Source organism: Semicossyphus pulcher, unplaced genomic scaffold, assembly GCF_022749685.1.
Source record: "Semicossyphus pulcher isolate SPU_LCO1_2020_fin unplaced genomic scaffold, fSemPul1.0.p SCAF_1, whole genome shotgun sequence".
Classification (NCBI taxonomy): domain Eukaryota; kingdom Metazoa; phylum Chordata; class Actinopteri; order Labriformes; family Labridae; genus Semicossyphus; species Semicossyphus pulcher.
In genome coordinates this window covers 27,360,554-27,382,131 of record NW_027211603.1, presented here as the reverse complement: position 1 = coordinate 27,382,131, position 21,578 = coordinate 27,360,554, and the positions used below count along the sequence as shown (strand labels likewise).

Here is a 21,578-nt window from a genome sequence, read left to right as displayed (position 1 = left end):
TGATGTGTAACAAAATAAGATAGAAAATGTGTTACATTCCTCACACTTATATTAACTAGCTAACGGTCATGTTAGCTAGGAATTGGTAAGATGCTATTGTTAGCTGTTGTGAGGTAGCTGTTAGTAATGAATGAGTTATAAATATTCTTTACCTCGTATATCAACAACTGAAAATTGTAGGGTATTACTGTGTAACAATCAATTGGTAGTGCTTAAATGCTAAAGTTAGCTGTAGTTAGCGTTAGCATTAGCTAAAGGATGTAAAAATATTTTGTGATACCTTGAAATTGTCTTTTCAGTTGCTTATTGATTTTGAAGCTTCACTAAGTTTATACAACTTGCAGCCTGGAAAACATCAGTATTACATTGTTGAAGCATTTCAACTTCCTGACATCAGAGGAAGATGGCCACTATGGTGCATAACAGAGGCTTAGACAGGTGCATATGAACAGGATTCCAGAAGACCTCTAATGTTCAACTGAACCTGCAATAGGTAAATAAAGTTATTTTGCTGCAGTTTTCAGACAATTCAAGGATGGCATCTGCCCGAGAGTTATTTCTTTATTCTGTTTTAAGTAGTTTTTTTTTTTGGTTTCATTTTCTCTACAAAAGGCAGAGCACCGGGCTGTCTGACAGTCAGCAGTAAGCTGCAGCAAAACCTAACCGTGTTTCTTAAATGACACCTCAGCTCCGGGGACCTTGGGGCAACAGCCACCTGACGTGTGTAAGAGTTATTTCAGGCATAAGGGAGTGTCAGTCAGTGTGACAGCAATAGCACACGCACGCACACACACACACCTCATTAGCACAGAGCTGTAGCGGGGTTGAGTAAGTGCTGCTGTGTTCGGATGTTCACACACACTTCACTGCCTGTCAGAGCCAAACCACACAGGCACGAGAGAAGTGTCTGAGGAGGAAACTTTTACCGCTTATATTTCCATTATTTTTACCGTACAGAGTTGAAGGCGGGGAGAGACCTGCCGTAGTAAGCAAACTTGTAATGGTGCACATTTTGCAGGCGTGCTGCTATTTTTATTCTTTTGCCTGTTATCAAGAAGGTAGCTGCGGAGCTACGCAGAGGGCACAGATGGGTGCAAGAGGAAATTATAGGTTGTAGACTGGAGGCCAGAGGTGATACGTTGGAGAGGAGAAGAGTGGAGGAGAGAGAGAGGAGATAAGACACTTGGGGGAGGATGAGTTAAAAGAGCAGCTTCTGGAGGGGAAGAGTACGATAATGGAGGGAATGTTGAGCAAAACAGAGGCGAGGCCAGAGGCGAGAGAGAAGAAAACAGGACAGTGCTCAAGGCTAATCAGGAGTTACTATGAAGGCCTGGAGTGGTCCTGTTTGTGGGCTGAATGGAGCCCTGAGGTGAGCTAGCAGGCAGGTTAAGAATGCATGGCTTCAAGGATACTCAGAGGAATAAAGCTGCTTAAAGGAGTCAAACTTAGTGCTCGTCCTTTCCTTGGTAACTCATGATGTGTTTGTTTTTTCAGTCTGAAATATTTTAAGAGACTTATGGTATCTCCACAACCACGATCATCTCTTTCTCTGGATCAGCTTTACTGGGTTTATATGACATTTTTATTAGCAGTTTGTGTGTAATCGCAGAGGGAGCGTTCATACGGGATTAAAGAAGCCTGTGATTCCACTCAAATGCCTGCTTGTTGACTGGATTTACAAGGTAATGATCCTCTCTTTATCCTGTTAGTCCACCATTACTAAACAAGCACAGCCACTTTAAATGTAATCCTCCAAAATGCATTGCTTAAACCTTAGAGGCACTGCAGCATTTTGTAAGTGTGATATTACATTTTTTTTAGTTTGTGTCACACATTATTACACATGGAAATCAAATCTCCAGGATTTAAATAAGAAAAAAGAAATCAGAAAATATTTTTTTGGCCTCATATGAGCAAAAAACAAATTGATACATGTGATACACCTTTTAAAAAAAATGTCTTGCATATTGATAGTGTTGTTTGTATTTGGTTTCAAAGTAATCCAAATGCTCTCTCCGTGTGTCAGCGTGATAGACTGATGTGAGCGGCAGGCTGATGGTGAGGGCTGATGTTTTCGTATGCAGCTGGCGGTCCCTGTGCTTTACTCACATGTCTGGACTCATCAGTCCCTGCTGTAATCAGTGGTGCACTGACAGGAAAACAAGGCGTGTGAAGGGGGAACGTGCAGCTAACGCGGATTAGAGGCCAGGGTAAACAGTGACAGGGCCAATTCCAGTTCCCAATCTCACTGCAAATAGAGGTGAACAGGGGAGCACGGAGACTTAACGAAGACATAGCGGCATCTGATCACAGAACCTCAGGGCGCCGCGGTGTACCAACCGGTCATGATGAAAGGATTGGGCATGGGCTTTAGAAAATGTGCGCAAAAAAATGATTTATTAGAGGCTCATTTAATCCTCAGAAAGCCGGTGCGCGGCACTACGGGTATGCTTTTATGTTTATTTGAGGGGTACAATTAAAATCAGCAACCCTCCTCCAATAAAAACACTCAGGTCTCTTCAAAATAAAACAAACATGGCGGATAATGAAAACCAGATTTTTACATTAAATATTGACTCAGAGGGTCTCCTTATTATTTATGACAAGCAAGTTTTTTTTTTCCTTTGTACTGAAAAATGTTAATATTTAAATTAGGTGCTTTTATTTTTCATCTCTCTTTCTGCCTGTAAACGTAGTCTTTCTATCAGCTCCACCAGCCCCCCTATGGTCCACCAGTGTAATGAATCATGGTGTGTCCTAACCAGCTGAGTAAGCAAGTGTTCAAACCTTTTGCAGGTCTCATTTACTGTGTATTTATTCATTTGCAGTGTAACATGTTGTGGGGATAAGAGGAATAAAGCTTTTGCTGAAGTAAGCCCTCCTATTGTTGTTCTGTATCAGCAGCAGGGAGCAGAGCAAAGCCACTGCACAGCAACCGGTCTGAGAGTTTGTGTCAAAATATTTTAAGAACTGTTTGTGATGTTGAGTTTGGAGAAAAAGCAAATGAGATTGTACTGATTCTTTATTTACATGATGGAAGTTATGGACTGCTCTTGTTGCTGTCGAGGGGCTTAAGTTGTAAATGAGGTCTGTTTGAGGTGATGCCAGATATGGATGGTTTGTGCATTAAGATGCAGAAGCTGTAGGTGCCGGACCAGATTTTAGTAGGTTAGTGTTCTGGTTTACGTTTGTAGTACGAGCAGTATTGACCAATCACGTATCAGCTGGCTTGATTTGTATGCAGGAAAAACAGTGTGTGCAAAAGAGGCGGAACGCAATCCACCGTAATGCCCTCCGACTCCAAGTGCAGCTAACAGTCCGTTCTTAGACCTCGTATCTCAACTCCAACTCCAACTTCATCAGGCGATAGCTGAAGGGCTCCATGATTGTTGTTTCGGTGGAGCTGATGGGCATTTCCATCTTTTCTTAGACCTTTGGGTAAAGGGAAGAAGGAGAAGTTGATTGTATTTGTTGTTTTGATAGGCACTAAGAGAGTTAAAGAGGACTCCTAGAATGTGTATGTCATCTGCATATATGGAGTATTTGTGCAATGTGCTGGAACAGTCATCTGTACACATTGTAAAGAGGATGTAAGGCCTGTTTGTGCCAGCGTTGCTGATGATAGTGGAGGTTAATGTGTTTTCAATGTCTTTTGTTTGTCATTAAACCTACAATAGCTCAGAAAAACAACTGAAATCTGTAAAAAGAGAGGTCTGTCAAGGGTACTGCAACTGTCTGACTTGACTTGTGCATTCATTTATGCAAAGCCCAGTTTTATTTATACAGCCCAATATCACAAATCTCAACACTTGCTCAAGGGGGATTTCAATCTGCACGAAACACTCCCTATCCTTGGTCCGTCAATTTATTTATTTTTTATTCAGAATTCTTGATTTTGGGACAGCGGCTTATATTGCACAAACTACATCAGGAAGAAAACCGTTTTATTTCCTCTGACGTCCACAGAAGACTGTGGATTTACATCAGAAAACCCCAGTGTTGTAAGAAACATCAGCAAGAGATATAAAGGATCCCATTTCCAGGACGGACAGATATGTAATAGAGATGTGAAGAGGAAAGTGTTTATAAAAGTCCCATTTGCAGTCCCATGTTTCCCACAGACACTGTTACATGACTCACAGATGGAGCACTTCTTGCTTCAATTGGCAAGAAACTCTCCAAGCTGAATCATCAATACCAAAGATAAGGGCACTATAAACTCAGATTCTTTCATAAAACACTATCAAGCTTGTGTACATAAACATTTCTGGGTATATGTTACTATCCAGTACTACCCAGTGCCTGTGGCTCAGTGGTACAGTGGGTGGTCCTTCAATTTGAAAGTTGGAAGGTAAATCCCTGGCTCCTGCAGTCTATATGTCAAGGGTGAATGTGACATGTAGTAAAGACTAGAAAAGTGCTGTAAGTAGACTTACCATTAGGGATGCACGATATTATCTGCACGTTATCGGTATCTGCAGATAATGGTTTGAAAATGATATATCGGCATCAGCAGATATGTCATTTTTCTGCTGATATTTTCCTCCGATAAAACATGGCTTTAATTTTGCCTAAATGCTTGATGATTCCCTAAAAAAGCTTGACGTAATGCTACGATATTAACTTGGCACGAGTGTACCTGCGCAAAGTTATCAACAATATACAAATAAAGACTAAAAAGTCACAGAAACTCAAGCCAATGAATAGAAGTTAAACAACTTTCACAACTCTTAACATGTTAGCTCACATTCTCGCCATTCCACCGGACTTTTACCAAGCACGCCGAAAATACACTCGCAGCCAGAGCCAACGCTAACAGAGTGTAACATGAACATTAGTGTAAAACTAACTTGCATATTCACGGACGCACACACGATAAAAAGAGTCCGTTGGCGATCACTGACGTCTCCGTAGTAGGTGCAAACAAGTCCGGGCATGTCTCCCTCACTGCCGTGTTGGGGGGGCATGCTGCATTCAGGTGCGATCAGAAACGTGAGTGATCAGACGTGACCTTTTCAACAACGCCTCTTCTGTCAAGAGTGAAGAAGGGTGCAAGATGATGGAAAATATCGGCATATCGGATATCTGCAAAAAATCCAGTATTGTTTATCCCTACTTACCATGTATGTATAATTTGGTAGGGACTGCAATAAATAATAAAATGCCATAAACACATTATTTTTTACTGTGAAAATAACAGGTCAAAACCAAGTGTGTCCTTACTGGCCATCAGCACATTTTTTATTGTTATTTTTTACAGAGGGCCAGATTTGTGACTATGTTATCTTTTCTCCAATATACACTAAATGTCATTCCCACATCTCTCTCACAGTCTACAATCTTCTGCTTTGCTTTATTCTTTGTTCGCACAGCCATCTGTAAAGTTTGTATGCACTGCGGCCCTCCTCACAGTGTGTCAGTTTTCTCTCCCTCCTTGAAAAGTAGACTCAGTGCTCAGGCTTTGGAAACATGAGAGCACATCACTCCTCTCATGTCATCATCAGCTCTGTCGAATCCTCGTCTTCTTCGAGCCGTGCCTGTGAAAGTACCAGGACGGCGTGCAGCAGCTCCGCCTGCGGAGTTGATTGTGTGAACTCACAGATTTCAGGCTTCTGACCAGAAGAACTTCAAAATCTCCACTTGCTGTGTGGACTTTTTGAACTGCATTTGCTTCCATTGTCATCTGCGAGGGAGCGATTCACAAAGGGAGGACTGCTTATAGTACTCTGTTCTGCAGCGTCTAAATAAGACGTGTGCCAATTAAAGCCTCCTGCACCGCGTCTCCGCCGACATAATTCACTTAACCTGGGCCTGCAGCTGACAGGTAGCATTTGTTTACACATCCTTCCTCATGCAGCCTGTCAAAGCCCCGACTCTACACGGTATTAAAACAAGCCGCCTCCCACCACAGCCCCTCGTACACTCTCTCACTCTCTGTTTCCATGGAAATCGGCCCTAGGAAGTCTTTGCGTCTCCTAACCTTGAAAGTACCCGAAGTGGGATCGACTGTGAGAATATATTTCAGTTAAAATGAATTGTCATAACCATAATCATGGCCATATTTGATACCCCCTTTCAGGATTTTCCTATCTGTGTGGTTCATTATTCCCCCTCCTGCTGTGCTCAGCGCCGGCGTTACCAGCAGGAGAAAAGAATCTGAAGATTGCACAGAAAAAGACGCCCAATATTGGAGCAAATTAAAACATGAGGCAGATTATTATAGCTTCCTGCTTTATGGCCCCACAGAGGCAGTTTCTCTTTATCATTAAACCGACTGTGAGGAGTTTTTAACTGCTTATAAAACAGTCTCTATCGAATACTAATGCCTCTATAAGACCTGAGAAAGCAAGACAGACCATCAACAAGATGGACTGCTTCTAAATTATTCCTAATGCTTAGCACTGATGTCACCGAGACAGATTCCTATAAAGAGATTCGTGTCTCCAGTCGTATTAGGAGCCTTAACATTTTCATGTTAAGTTTCAAAGTGAGTTGTACGGTGGCAAGTTTAAAGGAAGCATCGGGATGATTTTATTAATAGATTATTATGCACAAATATACTGAGCTCTGAATCAGCAAAGAGAAAAACAGAACAAAAATAGTGCTAGAGCACGCGCACAAACACGAGTCGAGAACAGATGTGGGGAACTGCAGGAGCTGAAAAGTATTAAAAGCAGTCTGAGTTTCCCTCGTCCTCCTACAGAGGCGTGTGTTATGTACAGCCCATGATTCACATTACTATAAAACAACGTAACACTCATGTTGGCCTTTCTATCATCGTTATTTTTAAATGAATCTAATTATTGTTTTATCTATTTATCACTAATTGCTGACTTTTTGAGCTGTAAAAGCTAAATTTACCCAAATGGGGAACCAATAAAGTTTACCTTATCTTTATCTTGCTGTTAGCTTATTATCAGGACTCAACATCAGCAGGGCATGTTAAAGCTGCTCTGAGGGACTTTCAGTTTGTGTTGATTTTGGTGCCCCCTTCGGACAAAGCTGTACCTCTTATCTCATTGCTGATTTTGTCCTGTACATGCTTAAATGGTGGTTTTTACGAGAAAATCTCCTGCTTTCTTTAACAGTCATATGTATCACTCACTTTGTTTTCCCTTGGAAAATGTAAAGAAAGTTAGCGAGCAGTTAATCGCTTCGTCTGACACCTGCCCCCCGCCAGCAGGTTCAGGCATTAATATACTATATTGAAATAATAAATCTTGTCGCTGATGGTCTGGTTTGCTTTTGTAGCTCATATAGAGACATCAGAATTAATTTCAGTCTGTTTTATAACTAGTGAAAAACTTCTCACAGGAGCTTTAATGACTTGATTTATCAACAACTTACCGAGCAACCAAATCTGTAAGTTGTAGGCTCAACAAAGTTAACCAGAGTTTCACCATCAATATATCAATACACATCCTGCAAACAGCTGTGTTAAGAAAAACAACAACAATGTATTAACAAGAAGTTACATCTGGCTACCTGTTTAGCTCAGCGGTTAAAACGGCATCACATGTACAGAGGCTCCGTCCTCTGCCCCTTGCTGCATGTCATCCCCACTCTCTCTTCCAATACTTCGAGTCTATCCACTGTGCTATCAAATAAAGGCAAAGGCCTACGACATCATCTTTAAACGAGAAGTTACATCTTTCTTTCACTCTCTTCCAAAGCTATCCAGGTCAAGATCTTTTACACTCCAGACATGCCACTTCTGCTCGTAAGGGCTGTAAAAATCGACACAAAATGAAAGTTAGAGCTGCTAGACTGCAGTTACACAATTTTCTATTTTCACAGTCTATATCTAGGGTTTGTTGTATGTCCATTTAGATGAAAAAAACCTCTTGCTTTAGCTTCATCATTAAATGCCGCTGACATTAGGCAGGCCTGTTCTGTCAAAGCATGTTTAAAACAGAATAGACCGGTGCTCTGTGAGGTGTCACAGCTTTCAAATGATGAATACACTGCTGTTTGAACCAAACGTCTGAATACATTCTGAATTATATATTTTTTTAAAACGTATATTTAATGCAGAATATACAGAAAATACAACTTCCTTTAGATCCTTAACAAACTCACGAGCTCATACGTCGGCGTGCTGTTGTGATGGGAGTGATGATGCATGAGCTGAGCAGCTGCCTCAGAGCAGCAGAAGCAAAGTGCTCTGAAAATAGTGCAAAGGTGTTAATGCAGCAGCACAGCCTCACATCATAAATAGTCTTCCACCGAGCTGCGTCTTTATCTCGCTGAATGTTGATGTAGTCTTTGTATGCTCAGCCTGTGCTCTGCCACAGACAGTAATAAGCCGGAGCATGTGTTATTTATGGTGCGTGGAAGGCACACACTGATGTAATGTGGCTGGGGATCGGAGGAGGTCTCCTTTTTTCATTAGAATTGCAACTAATGAAGGAGCACAGCTCCGGTGATTTACGCGTCTTCCGGACACTTGACCTTCGTGTGGGGTCAGAGGTGGGAGGCGATCCCACACATGGCTTTGTGAGCTTTGAGTAATTTATGGATTTGACTAATAACTGTGTCCTCGTGTGCTCCCTCTGAGGTGCCGTAAAAAAGAAATTGCACGGAGGAGGTCAGAAAAAGTCATGATGGGGTTAAGAGGAGAAGCAGAAGAGGCAGGATGAAACACAAAATTACATCGTCCTTTACAAGCACACATAATGTTAGGTTTTTATTCAGAGCTCCAATGTGAATGTAATCACACTGTTATTGGCTACAACTCACATCTCACAACCTTTTCACCTCATTCTTTTACTTCACTATTGCAGGGCCTCATCAATTCATAAAGTCAGCGTGCCACATAACCAAGTGTGGCTTCATCAAATATAATCTGTGTCTCCATTCAGGGGCTGCATCCTTCGAAGGACGCGGCCTACAAAGGATATAATTCCTAGCCTGCGTAGACCGCTAAGTCCAAACTGAAATGAGACGGTCTGGTCTACAGAGGATTTCCTGTATAGGTCACCAGCTGTTCCTGCCCTTGCACTTGCGTCACAAAGTGCCACTCCTGTCGCCTAGCAACAGGTAGCTAGCTGGCTAACTAGCTAACATCACGTAACTTAACCTATTGTTTTAAAGATAATTAAAAAACGTTTGTATTGCTACCTTTTCGGTTGAGTTGAAGCCAAAAACGTTTACATTTAAAAGAGTATTCCTCAGCCGCTTGAGAGTCCGCCATCTTGTTCGAATTGGTGCGCAATGAATCTCGGGGCATGTTAGGAAAAGGAAAAAAGGAGGACGCATTTGTGGACAGCATCTGAAGGAGCCTTCAATGCGCCGCGTCGACGCTATCTGCCTTGAAATATGTCCTTCGATGGATGCAGCACCTGAATCAGGACACAGCTATAATGTGGCTTTAAAGGGCCATAGTCATGTGACCTCGACCAAACTCTGTGAGAAGGAACTGCAGCAACAATAAACTCCAAAATAGGGATGCACAATTAATCGCAATGTAGTAATTGTTGCATGATTTTGCAATAACCGTTATTATGAGCATGTGCAATGAACACATGGCAAAAGACAGAGAGATTACAATGATTGAGAAAAATGCTTAATGTACATGCACAACACGGCGTGCAAACATCTGCTGCCATCAGATTCAATGGTTTGATTTTGGTGGTGGATAAGAACAACACTTCTGCTTGCTTGCTTCTATTTGGAATCATTTGGGTTGAGGAGAGGAGCATGCTGCAACACAGATGCTGAGTAAAACATGCAGGACAGAATAAAGGCATAGGAACTGTGTTTCAAAAGGGAGGTACATCTTTCTTTCACTCTCTTTATAAACAAATGCACACACTATCCAGATCTTCACCACACCAGGCATACCACTGCTGTCCACAACAGCTGCAGAAATAACATACAATATAATGTGTGCATGCTGTGTGTAAAAACATGGTGCAAAATATTTTCACTCATTCATTGTGATTCAGTCTTTTGGGATGTTTTATTACACATGCTTGCATTGCAACAACCATGAAATTGCAATGTTGCTGCAGGCGATTCTTTTCATCTAAAGAGGTTAATAAAGGTCTGGCTATGCTCCTTTAAAGCTACATTATATTTTACTTCATGTTAAAACATTTTCCCTTTTTCAAACAAAGTCCCTATGTTAGAATAAAGACATAGAAACTTGTAGCTAATATATATGTATTACACATGTATATTTTTGTGATATAGTGCAGGCCTAGTCCAAAGAAAAATCTTCTACTCCACAGCCCCCTACCATTGTTCTGCAGCCTGTAATTGTCCTGCAGCAAACAATGAACAATACAGACTAATAAGGTGTAATTACTGCACAGAGCCAGACACAGAAATGTCAAATGAGTACAGAAGCTATCAACATGCATTATGCAACAATAATGACACGGCTTTGTCATTTGGCTGAGAAGAAGAAGACATTTCATTTTCTGACACTTTACAACCTTTGTAGGTGGCAGTTCTTCTGATGCCAGCTTGCCTGCTTGTGGCTTTGTGCTCTGTCAGCTCACAGTACAGGAGGTGAGAGGAGGAGAGTGCATCCAGAGAGCGAAGAGTTTTTGTTTGAAAAGCAGAATAAAAAGTTTTAATTTCCAAATATCTCAGAGGTTATGATTAGGGAATTATTTTCTACCACCATTTAAACCTGTAGTAAACAGTCATTTTACAGCCAACCAAAGACTTTGGCACCATTTCCTGCATTGGCACCGACTGTTGGCTTTGGCAGTAAAATACTAAAGCCCTTTCCTCAAGTAAAACTATTAAAGCACAATATAAGAAAAACACTCTTTTACATTTAAGAGAGCTGCATTCAAACAGGTACACACGTGATCAGAACAAACTTTAAGCAACTATAACTGATATTTTAAATGAACTGGTCACATGACTGCTTGTATGTGAACAGGATCACACAGAACCCACAGTGAATAATCACCGCCTATTCTGCAGCTGCTTTAAGCTCTACAAAGATTTGTAGTATATTTTAGCAAAATGTTACGGAGCCAGATTTTCCCTCAGGAGTTAGTATAAACTAAATCTAAAGTACAGTACGTATTGGACTTTCATCCATTAGGCTGCCAGGGACACAACTTTTAATGAAAGCTAAAGATGTTCTGTAACTGCTGGATGTGTAAATAAACAAACACATTAATGAGTTCAGCAGGAGTTCAGCCTAAAAGGTGATAATATGTCAGTGTGTGTTCAGACTTTCATAGACCTGAAGTCTCCTAAAGAAGTCAGTTATTGTAGATTATACAACCGTTAGTTCCAACCAAGTAATCTGATTGGATAAGAGGCATTCCATGAGTGCTGATATACAGTAGAGAACAACAACACTGGGACTTGTCACTCTGTGTATCACTCCGCCTCAGCCAGGTGTTCTGAATACTGTTAATTAACATTACAGCAGAGCGTGTATGTCGACATGAATCAAGCTGGTACCTCTGAATCACACAGCAGACTCTTATTTCACTGGTTGATGATAAACTAAAACAAACAGATGAATGTACATGATAAAAACAGCTGATCTGTGGTAACCTGCAGACAAAGAGTGCAGAATGTTTGGGTTGCTTGGCAACAAAAGTCCAGTTTCAGTTAAGTGGTGGAACTAGTTGAGTTGGTGGAGCAAAAAATAATCTGTTGTTGATTATTACTGTCTACTACTATTTGCTGCTTGTGTAACTGTTGTATAAAAACAATATCACACTTGTCTGTGATTATCTGCAACCGAATCACATCTGTGATGATATTCAGTGCAACATCACAACCTCGAGTGTGATATTGCTTAATTTCAAGTAACATTAACGTAACATTTTTCATACTTAGGCAGAATGACTCCTGTGAGTGGAATTACCGGTATATATAATTCATAATTTTATTGTCATTTTCAGTATCGTACTTAAATGCAAGTTATTGCAGGATTATTTCAGTGCCATATTGGTTCAAGATGGACCTAATTCTAACAAGTTTATATACTGTTTTTCAACCTATGGCAATGTATCACGTTTAAAATTGATCAAATTATTATTATACTGCAAACTAACTGTAAACTTTAGCACCTCAAAATCATATGAGTCCAGTCTGGGATGTTGCATCACTCATTACCTCACTTCCTGTCATCTCTATACTGTCTGTATTAAATGCATAAAAGTGCCAAAGAATATCTGCACTTTCTTGAGTAAGAAAAAACTACTGGTAGCTACTTCCAACTATGCACTGGACCTCCTGAATGTCTATCAGGGCGTGCAGCATTGTACAATAAGGACTTAATTCCTGGACTCAAGTCAAGCCATGACCCTGTGTAATTGAATCCTTGCCCTCTGATTGGATAGTCTTTCATATTCAGCAGCTCAGACTAAGAATGTAAAAGTTTAATTAATGAAGTTGGAGTACAGTGTTGGTTAACATTAATCTTTTATACAACCAAATCCAACTGATTGATTTAGTCTGGTCTGGTTTGACTGAATCATTGTGAAGCGTGTGTTTCTTGTGTGTTTCATTAGGAGCACATCGTATCTGATTGGATTAAAGGTGGGTTATTGATTCTCTCTGAGCCAAACCTGCGCTTTGAGTTAAGAACACATAAGAAAGTCTTAAAACCGCCAAGCCTTCCTTCATAACACGAGCCAGTCTTCAGATGACGTTACACACGGTTTGAAGACTCTTCATGTTCGGTCTTTAGAGATCCTCTGCAGGCACGTCTTCAATCCTGAATCACTGATCGCTCCTCCATCACCTCCTCCTCCTCCTCCCTGGCAGCTGCTCCCTCTCTGGCCCGGTCCTGGAGGATTTCAGCACCAACCGAAACATTGTTTTATCTCCAACCACAACAAGTTAAAACATCAATGGAGCAGAGCTTAAAGCTTAATACCTCTGTTCTCGAGTGTTTCTCCTCTGATAAAGCGCACCAGCATGCCTGAGCCCCGTGTTCCCACACAGAGTCAAGTGGAGGAGGAGCGTGTGAGCAGAGTGCAGGTGTGGGTGGTTTGTCGGGTGGAGAGGAGAGTGCAGCTGGTCGGGGTCACAGAGGCTCAGCGTGCTGAATGACTAATGAACGGTTTATGGTGACTGCATAGCGTTAATAGTGAGCTGGAGGAGGACACGCCTTGTCTGGCTTCCAGCAGCCTCCTGGCCCGTCTCTGCTTCAAACCGGCCATTTAACAAGTTCTCCCAGAACATCGGGGCCGCAATCCGTCACTTAACAAGCTCATTATTTCACATTGTTTTTGTCCTTTTGCTCCTCCTCGGCGGCGGTGGCAGAGCGAGGATGTTTGATGTGTGTCGCTGTTAAAAAGTTGAACAAGGGTCTGTGAGAGGGAAGGATGATAATGGATCCGCTAATGATGTGGCCCTTTGTTTATATGGATCCTCGCAGTAATGCCGGCTCGTCTGCATGAATATTCAAAGGCTTTGTGTCTGAGAGGGAGGTGGATGCTCAAGGTTACTTTAGAGGGCAACGGAGGACACGACTCAAGAGCCGATTCTGCTTCTATACCGGGGAAATTACAGAGAAATGCTCAGAGAATCAAAGCAGACGCCATCTTTTGATCTTTGCTGTGAACTGTTGACTCTGTATGAGTTTACCAGAAGCGCTGGGAGCTTCTGAAGAAAGATACCAAAGCAGAACAACCAGAGACATTTGACATTTAACGTCTGCAGATAAAAACGGCTTCGGCTTTATTGGTTGACTGTTTTCTTCCTATTACAGTATTCCCCTTTGAAGCAATTATCCTGACTCTCTCCCACAGTGCTGCAGAGATGCTGTTTGTCTGTATACAACATTAACCAGCATAAAAACATCCCCTTTTAAATCATTAACACAATTATCTATCCGCTGTTTCTTTTACGTCTTGATGTGGAGTTACCAGATGAATTTTCTGCACCTCTCACATGAAACCTCACAATTTATCACAGTCTCACTCTGCAGCAGTAAAAATCAATAGCATACTTATACTGAGTGGAATTGACTGAGTGTGAAATTGCAATCAAACAGCAACTATCACCCTCAAACAAATAGATACTACGGAGATAAATGATGTTTACAAATCCGCCTCAAATTCAGTTTGCATTGTTGTATTACGTGTGTCGTGGAAAAATGTTCCCCTCATCAGATGTAATGTCAACTCCCTACATGAGAGAGAGCAACATGTTCAGAGCCAGAATTTAAAGTCTGTTTCTCACAGAATTAGAGCCGAGATTTATTCAATCAAGTCATGTCAGATTGTTTCCATAACTGCTTCAACAAGACATCTTTGTGACAAAGAGCAGAACAGGACGACTAGGTGTCATGTTCAATCCAATTTAAAGGTCTAATCTCGCCTCCCACAATTAATGTTTATCACCAGACGTCCACGGTTGGCTCCGGTTGTGACTCTTGATTTTCCTCGCTGATGGTCGCTTTCCTTTTTAGACTGTTTGCCTTCATCTGAGCGTCCAATTTGTTTCTTTTTCTTTGGATTTTCACTTATTTTTGAAGTTGTATCTGTAGTCATCGATCTTTTCTTTGTATGTTCAGCCATAGTAGATTACTGTTTACTCATAACACTTGCAGAGACCGGACAAGCAGCCGCTTAGCTCCGCCTACCCTCTCTGGCAGACCAACCACTGCTGGGTGGAAAACCCATCACTTAGTGGGCGCCTCGCCACGGACACCCAGTCCATAATAATACTATGTACTTTTCATAAGTGGGCCAGAGGCTCAATCACCATTGTGTTACCTCATCCGGTGATAGATGGTGACTTAACATTTATTTACATGAAAATCTTAGAGATCATATCTTTAACCTTGTAGCAGTTATTTACAATGTTCCAATTTCATTGAGCAGACACTTTTGTCCAAAGCAACGTACATCTGAGAGTTGATACCACACAAGCAATGATCGAGACAGGAGGAACAAAGTCAGTGAGAGCAAACATACAGCTTCAAGTGCGATCGGACACTGGTGCAGACAGGCAGTCCACATAATTAAGTAGTAATTAATAGTTAATATATATCATCAACATCATCATCGAGGTCAATATCATCGACATCATCATGAATATCCTAATCGACATCAACAACATCTCGTTCCACCACCGGGGGACGACTGAGGAGAAGAGTCTAGTTAGAGACTTAGGGCCCTGTTGTGATGGGAGTACCAGGCGCCTTTCATTGGCAGAGCGTAGTGGGTGGGAGGGAGTGTAGACCTGGATGAGGGCGTTCAGGTCGGCAGGAGCTGTTTTTGTTGCTGTTTTGTAAGCAAGCGACAGGGTTTTGAATTTGATGCGAGCGGCAGTGGGGAGCCAGTGGAGGGATATTAGCAGTGGCGTGACATGTGCTGTTTTGCTTCTGCGTTCTGGATCATCTGCAGAGGTTTTAATGTGCATGCAGGAAGGCCTGCCAGTAGGGAGTTGCAGTAGTCAATGCGTGATATCACGAGAGCCTGTACCAGCAGTTGTGTTGCATGCTCTGACAGGTGACGGGTCTGATCGTCCTGATTTATTTATCCAGTTTCTCTTTCAATTTGAGGAATAAATTATATAATATACGAATATAACAAAGGTCTGACCTTTAAGAAACTCCATGTTCTGCCTCAAACATTTTCATCCTGAACTGTGTCAGTGGTTCAGAGGGCTATGAAGATAAAAGGTTTAAATTGCACACATCTTGAAGGTGTGACATATCACGGGAAAGTGTGACACCAACAGCTGTGACGAACTCGTAACAACGGCCACACCAAACGCGCCTCACACGGAACCAATTAAACCTTTGGAGAATTCAATTACCACCTTGATGGGCCTTTCGCGATCAATAACTAAGCGTGTTTCCTGACAGGATAGACGGGGCTACAAGGGGCTCCATCAGTTTCGAGCAGCAGACACTGAACGCCTCACGCTATTGTTACCTTTGCGACGGCATCCGTGTGTGATGTGATAAATATTCATGCGTTTGTACATGTGAGCTGATACGAAAGATGCACATCCTACACGAGCTGTCATCAGGGTTAAGAGATCAAATAGCACAGCAGCACCCAAACAAGATTAGAAAATGTCACACGCCGCCTCCTTAGCCCACTCCTCTTTTTTTTCCCCCTCTCCAGTGTCTCGTTGAGAAGAATGAAGACGAGCAAAGACTCAGACAGCCACACCGAGCTCTCCAGCGCATACTAATCTAAAACAACATTGCATCTGGGCGACACGTTTTATTCCCTCCCCAGCCAAGCGTGGTTAAATGCGAGATAGGGATCCGCAGATCTCATTACTTAGGGAAGGTTGTGGCCTGCATCTTCAGCCCCCTCCTCCCCCCACGTGTGTGCAGGTTCCTATCACTTCCACCCTCAAATTGGAAGTGACAGGCCACTCAGGCGGAGGTGTCTGCGTTCCCCCCATCAGCAGCCATGCAGCCGCACTCAGAGCTGTCAGCCTGATTATCTATCAGCGGGACGGGGGGACCTAAGGAAAGAAGATGTCCAGCTGGAGACAGAGCGCTAAACACGTCGTCTGTCCTGCTGCCACACATCTGCCGATACGCATCCCACCTGTCCCCGAGGCTGCCACAAAACCAATCTGTATGTCTTTATCACTCTCCTGCCGTCCCGGAGAGAGTCAACTTTTATTCAATTCCTTTCTCTTTCTTTCTTTCTCCTCCCAAATTAAAACAAATAGCATCTTGTTTTCCTTCTCTTCCCTTTGCTTTTTCCTTCCCCCGTCTCATCCTCACTTCCTGCTACTGTGAGCACAACTCATTTACCAACTTTTCATGCTTGTGGCAGCTCATTACACAGATAAAGCTACCTGTCTTCCCTCAGACTAGCTGATCAGCGGTGGTTTTTTCCTGCGGATCAAAAGTAGACGAGCTAAGAGATAGGAGGCGTTAGATTCTCGCAGCCTCTGATGCATCAGAGGCCCCTAACTCTCCTCCACAAGGAGCAAAAATACACGTTGTTTACTTAAGTGTTGATTTGGTGTCTCTTTTCTCTTCTCTCTCCCCAGGCGTGAAGCTTGGAAGCACTCCGCGGCAGTCCAGAGAGGTAAGTGTTTACTCCTTTTCTCCCAAAACACTGATACACAGGTTGTTCCCGACTGTTATCTGCTGCAAGAAAGCGATTGTCGGCCTTGTAGCTCTCAGCGTGTCTGATAGCATCTGTGTGGAGAGGCTGACCTCACGCTGTGTGTTCAGCCAGTCAGACTTGACTGAGTCAACTGTCCCAGTCCAACCAGACCTGCACAGGGTGTGATCACAACCTTTATGCACCTTCCACAGTAGACAGTAGACCTTTCTATCTATTCTGGATGAAAGGTGGGCCAGCATTTATGAACAAAGTCACACAGAGTACTGAGAAGCTCTTTAACTCCATAACTTCATTAGCACCTGCACAACTTTGCATGTGTCAGTAACTGTACTCTTATACCTCTTTCCCACCTTAATTTAGCATGTTGACGTGGGTTTTCAGACATGGGAAGACCCACTTATAGATGCCGATTGTCTCTTTTCCCATTGCCAGTGAAGTGTACTCCTTTTGGTCTCTTTTCTGCTGCCTCACCGTCTGACGTCACAAACGCGCCAGAGACAGGGTTAGTAAACAGTGAAGATGTTACGGTAGTTAGGTCTTTATTGTATCTATTACTCATTCGCTCTGTTTATCAAACTGGGCGCAGAGAAATTTGGAACGATGTTAGAGCGCTGCTTGGACAGAGACGGGCGGAATTTGTAGCTGAGATGACAAGGAGTCGCAGGAGTTACTGACGGAGCATAGCATCGCGCCGGAGAGGGGGCGAGGTTAGCGTGTCAACACGGGTTTTGTGTTCCCATCAATGCCGATTGTAGCCTTTCCCATAAAGCAAAAAAGCCGGGTGTTAGTGGGTTTTATGATGAATGGGAAAGCAGCTTTAGACTACTTAAAACAGAAATGTTCTTGTGCCCAAACACGACCTAAATATGACTCAAACAGTCACAGGGGGAAGATGTTTCCTAAATTGCCCGTGTAATTCGTCTCATTCATGTTTAGGCTTTTTTTCTCCTTTTATTGTTTTAAAGAAAAGATAATTTTTAAAAAATCTAACAAAGCACTTTCACATTAAAAATCTGGCTCCAGTGTAGCGACCCCAGATTCCACTCCTGCCCTCAGCCCTTTGCTGCACGTCATCCCCCATTCTCTTCTCCCATTAATTCCTGTCCCATCAATAAAATAATAATCTTAAAAAAAAATAATAATCTTGTGCACTGCCAATGGAGCTCAGAGCTCTGTTTACTCAGGATTCCTTAAATTTTCAACTTTCTCAATGTTTTAATCGGAGCCAAATTATCTGCAAAGTGTTCCCTTCTTCAAAAACAAATGAAGCGGGTAATTAAGGCCAGTAAAAACAATGAACTGAGGAGTTTCACGTTACAGATGATGCTCTCTGACGCTCCTCAGGAAAAACACAGCAGAGCTGCCACTGATGTCCGTATTAGCAGCATCATGTGACCAATTTTGCCACCAGTGTCCTCAAACATTGCTTTGCAGAGGGATATGAGTGTGCACAAGTGAAAAACTGAACTTGCAGCTGTCCCTATTTCTGCTGTACAAAGGTTGTTTAATCTATTTGTATTGAGTAAAAACCTCCAAAGTTTATCATTGTTATTGACAATTCTAGGTTTCTAAGTCAGACATGCAGCACTCGTACTACTGTATCCTCCCTCAGCTGACCCCTGCTTGCTCTCATCTCCACTGCGATCGTCAGCACCAATGAGAGCCTCACATCAGTGCAAACCCTGAAGTACGTGCTGTCTGGTGAACAGGGTGCTGCCCTGTGCTCGCCGTGCACATTAAACAGACAGGGAGGAACCACTCCTTCCTTGCTCTTCCCCTCCAGATGTCCCCGCAGATGAAAGAATATGACCATTTGAGTCGGGAGGGGGATGAGCCAAGATTCATGATGGTCTCATCACCTTGTCTGCTGTAAAATTAAAATTATACATGCCGTCCATTGGCTTTATGACGCCATTACAGCCTTTAATTGAAATAAAATGTCAGAATGTGTGATGGCCCAGGGCATGAGATGATGATAATCAGGCAGTAGATGATTCTAATTTAGATTCCCCATTAAGTGTTTATAAGACATTTATATGATATCACAGCTCAGTTTACTGATAGGTCAGGGATGGCGTTAGGCAGTGTGACATTTGCGTGTATCAAGTTAGACCTTTGTTTGAGGGGTGGTGAAACAGCACCATCAAGTGGCCTAATGGAGTACTGCAGGCCACATGTGGGGTGAATGTCACATTCCTGGTTGTACAGCTCAAGTAACATTAAGTATAAAGGATTCACTCTATATTTGTGCATATTTAACCACAGCATAATCTGAAAATTTTTGTTTGGTGCCAGCGAATGTCTGCGTCTGACTACAACCTGTGTTTCCATTGTTTTACAGACTCTTTCAACGCAGGACAGAGAGAAAGGCAAGGCTGACAACTACCAGGACCCTCACGCAGCTGAAGGTGTCCTGTCCAGCCCGATCCCTCCCATGCAGTTCCCTCACTTTGAGGAGAACAGACAGGTGGCCACCCCTGGATCCCGGGAGCAGGACATAGGCCCCCTTGTCTCCAAAAGACAGCGCAAACTCCTGAAAACAAGCCCCCCGATCCATCAACCGAACAACAATGTGTCGTCCTCTTCTCCCTCCCTGTCCTCTGTTTCCTCCCCCCCCTCCTTTACTGGCTCTTTTTCCCCTGAGACCTGGAAAAAGTTCTCTGATACTCTGGAAGCACGCCGGGCGCTGATGAAGGAGATGTGTGCTAAGTACAAGAGCAGCATCTCCAGGACCATCACTCGGCATCATGTGAAGCACCTCTTCGTGGAGGACAAGTACAAGTTGTTGTACTGCCAGGTGCCCAAGGCGGGCTGCTCCAACTGGAAGAGGACCCTGATGGTGCTGGCGGGCCAGGCTCCCAACGCTCAGAGCATCAAACACGACACAGTCCACTACGGCCACCATCTGAAGAAGCTGGATAGCTTTGACCGACAGGGAATCATGCACCGTCTGGAGACGTACACCAAAGTCATGTTTGTGCGAGAGCCCCTCGAGAGAATGGTGTCGGCCTACAGGGACAAGTTTGAAAACCCCAACAACTACTACCACTCCTTGTTTGGGAAACCAATCATCTCCAAGTACAGGGTGAACCCGTCCTGGGCAGCTCTGAAGACGGGCAGCGGGGTCACGTTTAAGGAGTTCGTCCAGTATCTGCTGGATGTGCACCGGCCCGTGGGAATGGACATCCACTGGGAGCAGGCCAACCAGCTGTGCAACCCGTGTCTCATAGACTACGACTTCATCGGCAAGTTCGAGAACATGGAGGAGGAGTCCAACTATCTCCTGCGATTGACTGGAGCGCCTGCCAACCTCACGCTGCCCAGTTTTAAAGACAGGAACCCAACGGACAAGAGGACCTCTATGCAGATCACACAGAAATACTTTTCACAGGTCAGCACGTTGGAGAGACAGCGAGTGTACGACTTTTACTACATGGACTATCTGATGTTTAACTATTCCAAGCCTTTTAAAGATTTATACTGACTGACTCATGTCATAACACCTGAATCACATTCCACTACGTCTTCATCTCTACCCTCATAGAACATAAAGACCCCCCCTCACGTTGATCTTTGCGTCTAAGCAGAGGGATCAGAGACCAACCTTCCTCTGGATTTCACAAAAGCTGCTTTTTCTGAATACATTTCTACCAGATTGACGTCTTTTTTTGACAACTATGAGATGAAAGGTTCATGTGGTGTTGTATTAAGTACTCTAAATTGTTCTAAAATGAGATTATTTATTCACTTCTGGCACATGGTGAGATAAAATTATAAATATAATGCTTCTAAAAAAAGAGTTTATTGTTCAACTGGCTTTAAAGTATGCCTCACTGTGAGTCAAATAACATTCGCAAATGATTTATCATTGGTGTCACTTGGATTGGATTCAATATAAGTTATAAATAATAAGTACAGTTTGCTAGGTGAGACCCGACCAACTACCTTTACAGGTATCATACAAACACATTTATGAATTTACTTTATGGTTTTATAGAGTAATCACAATGTCTTCGATTAGGTCTCTACATTTGCCTAGTTTAACTTAAATTATTGCCGTTTACTATTTGACTCACAGCCGGTTAGGCATCAGTATACCTCTATGTATCAGTGCATACTAACAAAGATATTCCGTGATAATGGTTTTTAACACAAACCAAAACATAATGAAACAATATAAATATTATAAATCTCTATAATGTGTCAAGTGCTGCCCACTTGTAAGCTGTGTGCACTAATTGTAGCATTTTTGTATTTCTAACTTTGACGGTTCGGTTTGTGCTTTAGTCTAACACTGACATGGGCTGTAGGTCCCACATCACTGGAGGTATTAGCTCGGGTGGCTGGTGTTCAATGCAGGACATCCAGGTTTCGTAAGGTTCAAAGTGTCTCTGCCGATATCTAATGCCTGGAAGTGTTACTGACTTAATCATGCAGTTTCCAGAGAGTGTTGGCAAGCGAGCGGATGAAGTTCAGCGACGAAAATCAGGCAAAAAAATGTACGATTTGGACGTTTTGACAGAATGAGAAAAAGAA

The 21,578-nt window shown here is 42.7% G+C and overlaps 1 protein-coding gene across 1 annotated transcript in view; it reads left to right on the top strand.

Moving 5' to 3' along the window:
• LOC138590899 (carbohydrate sulfotransferase 8-like) overlaps nucleotides 1-21,350 on the top strand; it is a 156,764-nt gene extending 135,414 nt beyond the window's left edge. Inside the window, exons 2-3 of the mRNA XM_069661323.1 lie at nucleotides 16,963-17,000; nucleotides 19,384-21,350. Of these exons, the coding sequence (XP_069517424.1) occupies nucleotides 16,963-17,000; nucleotides 19,384-20,526 (1,181 nt within the window). The 3' untranslated portion in view covers nucleotides 20,527-21,350. The remainder of the gene's footprint in view (nucleotides 1-16,962; nucleotides 17,001-19,383) is intronic.
• Nucleotides 21,351-21,578: the final 228 nt, after the last annotated feature.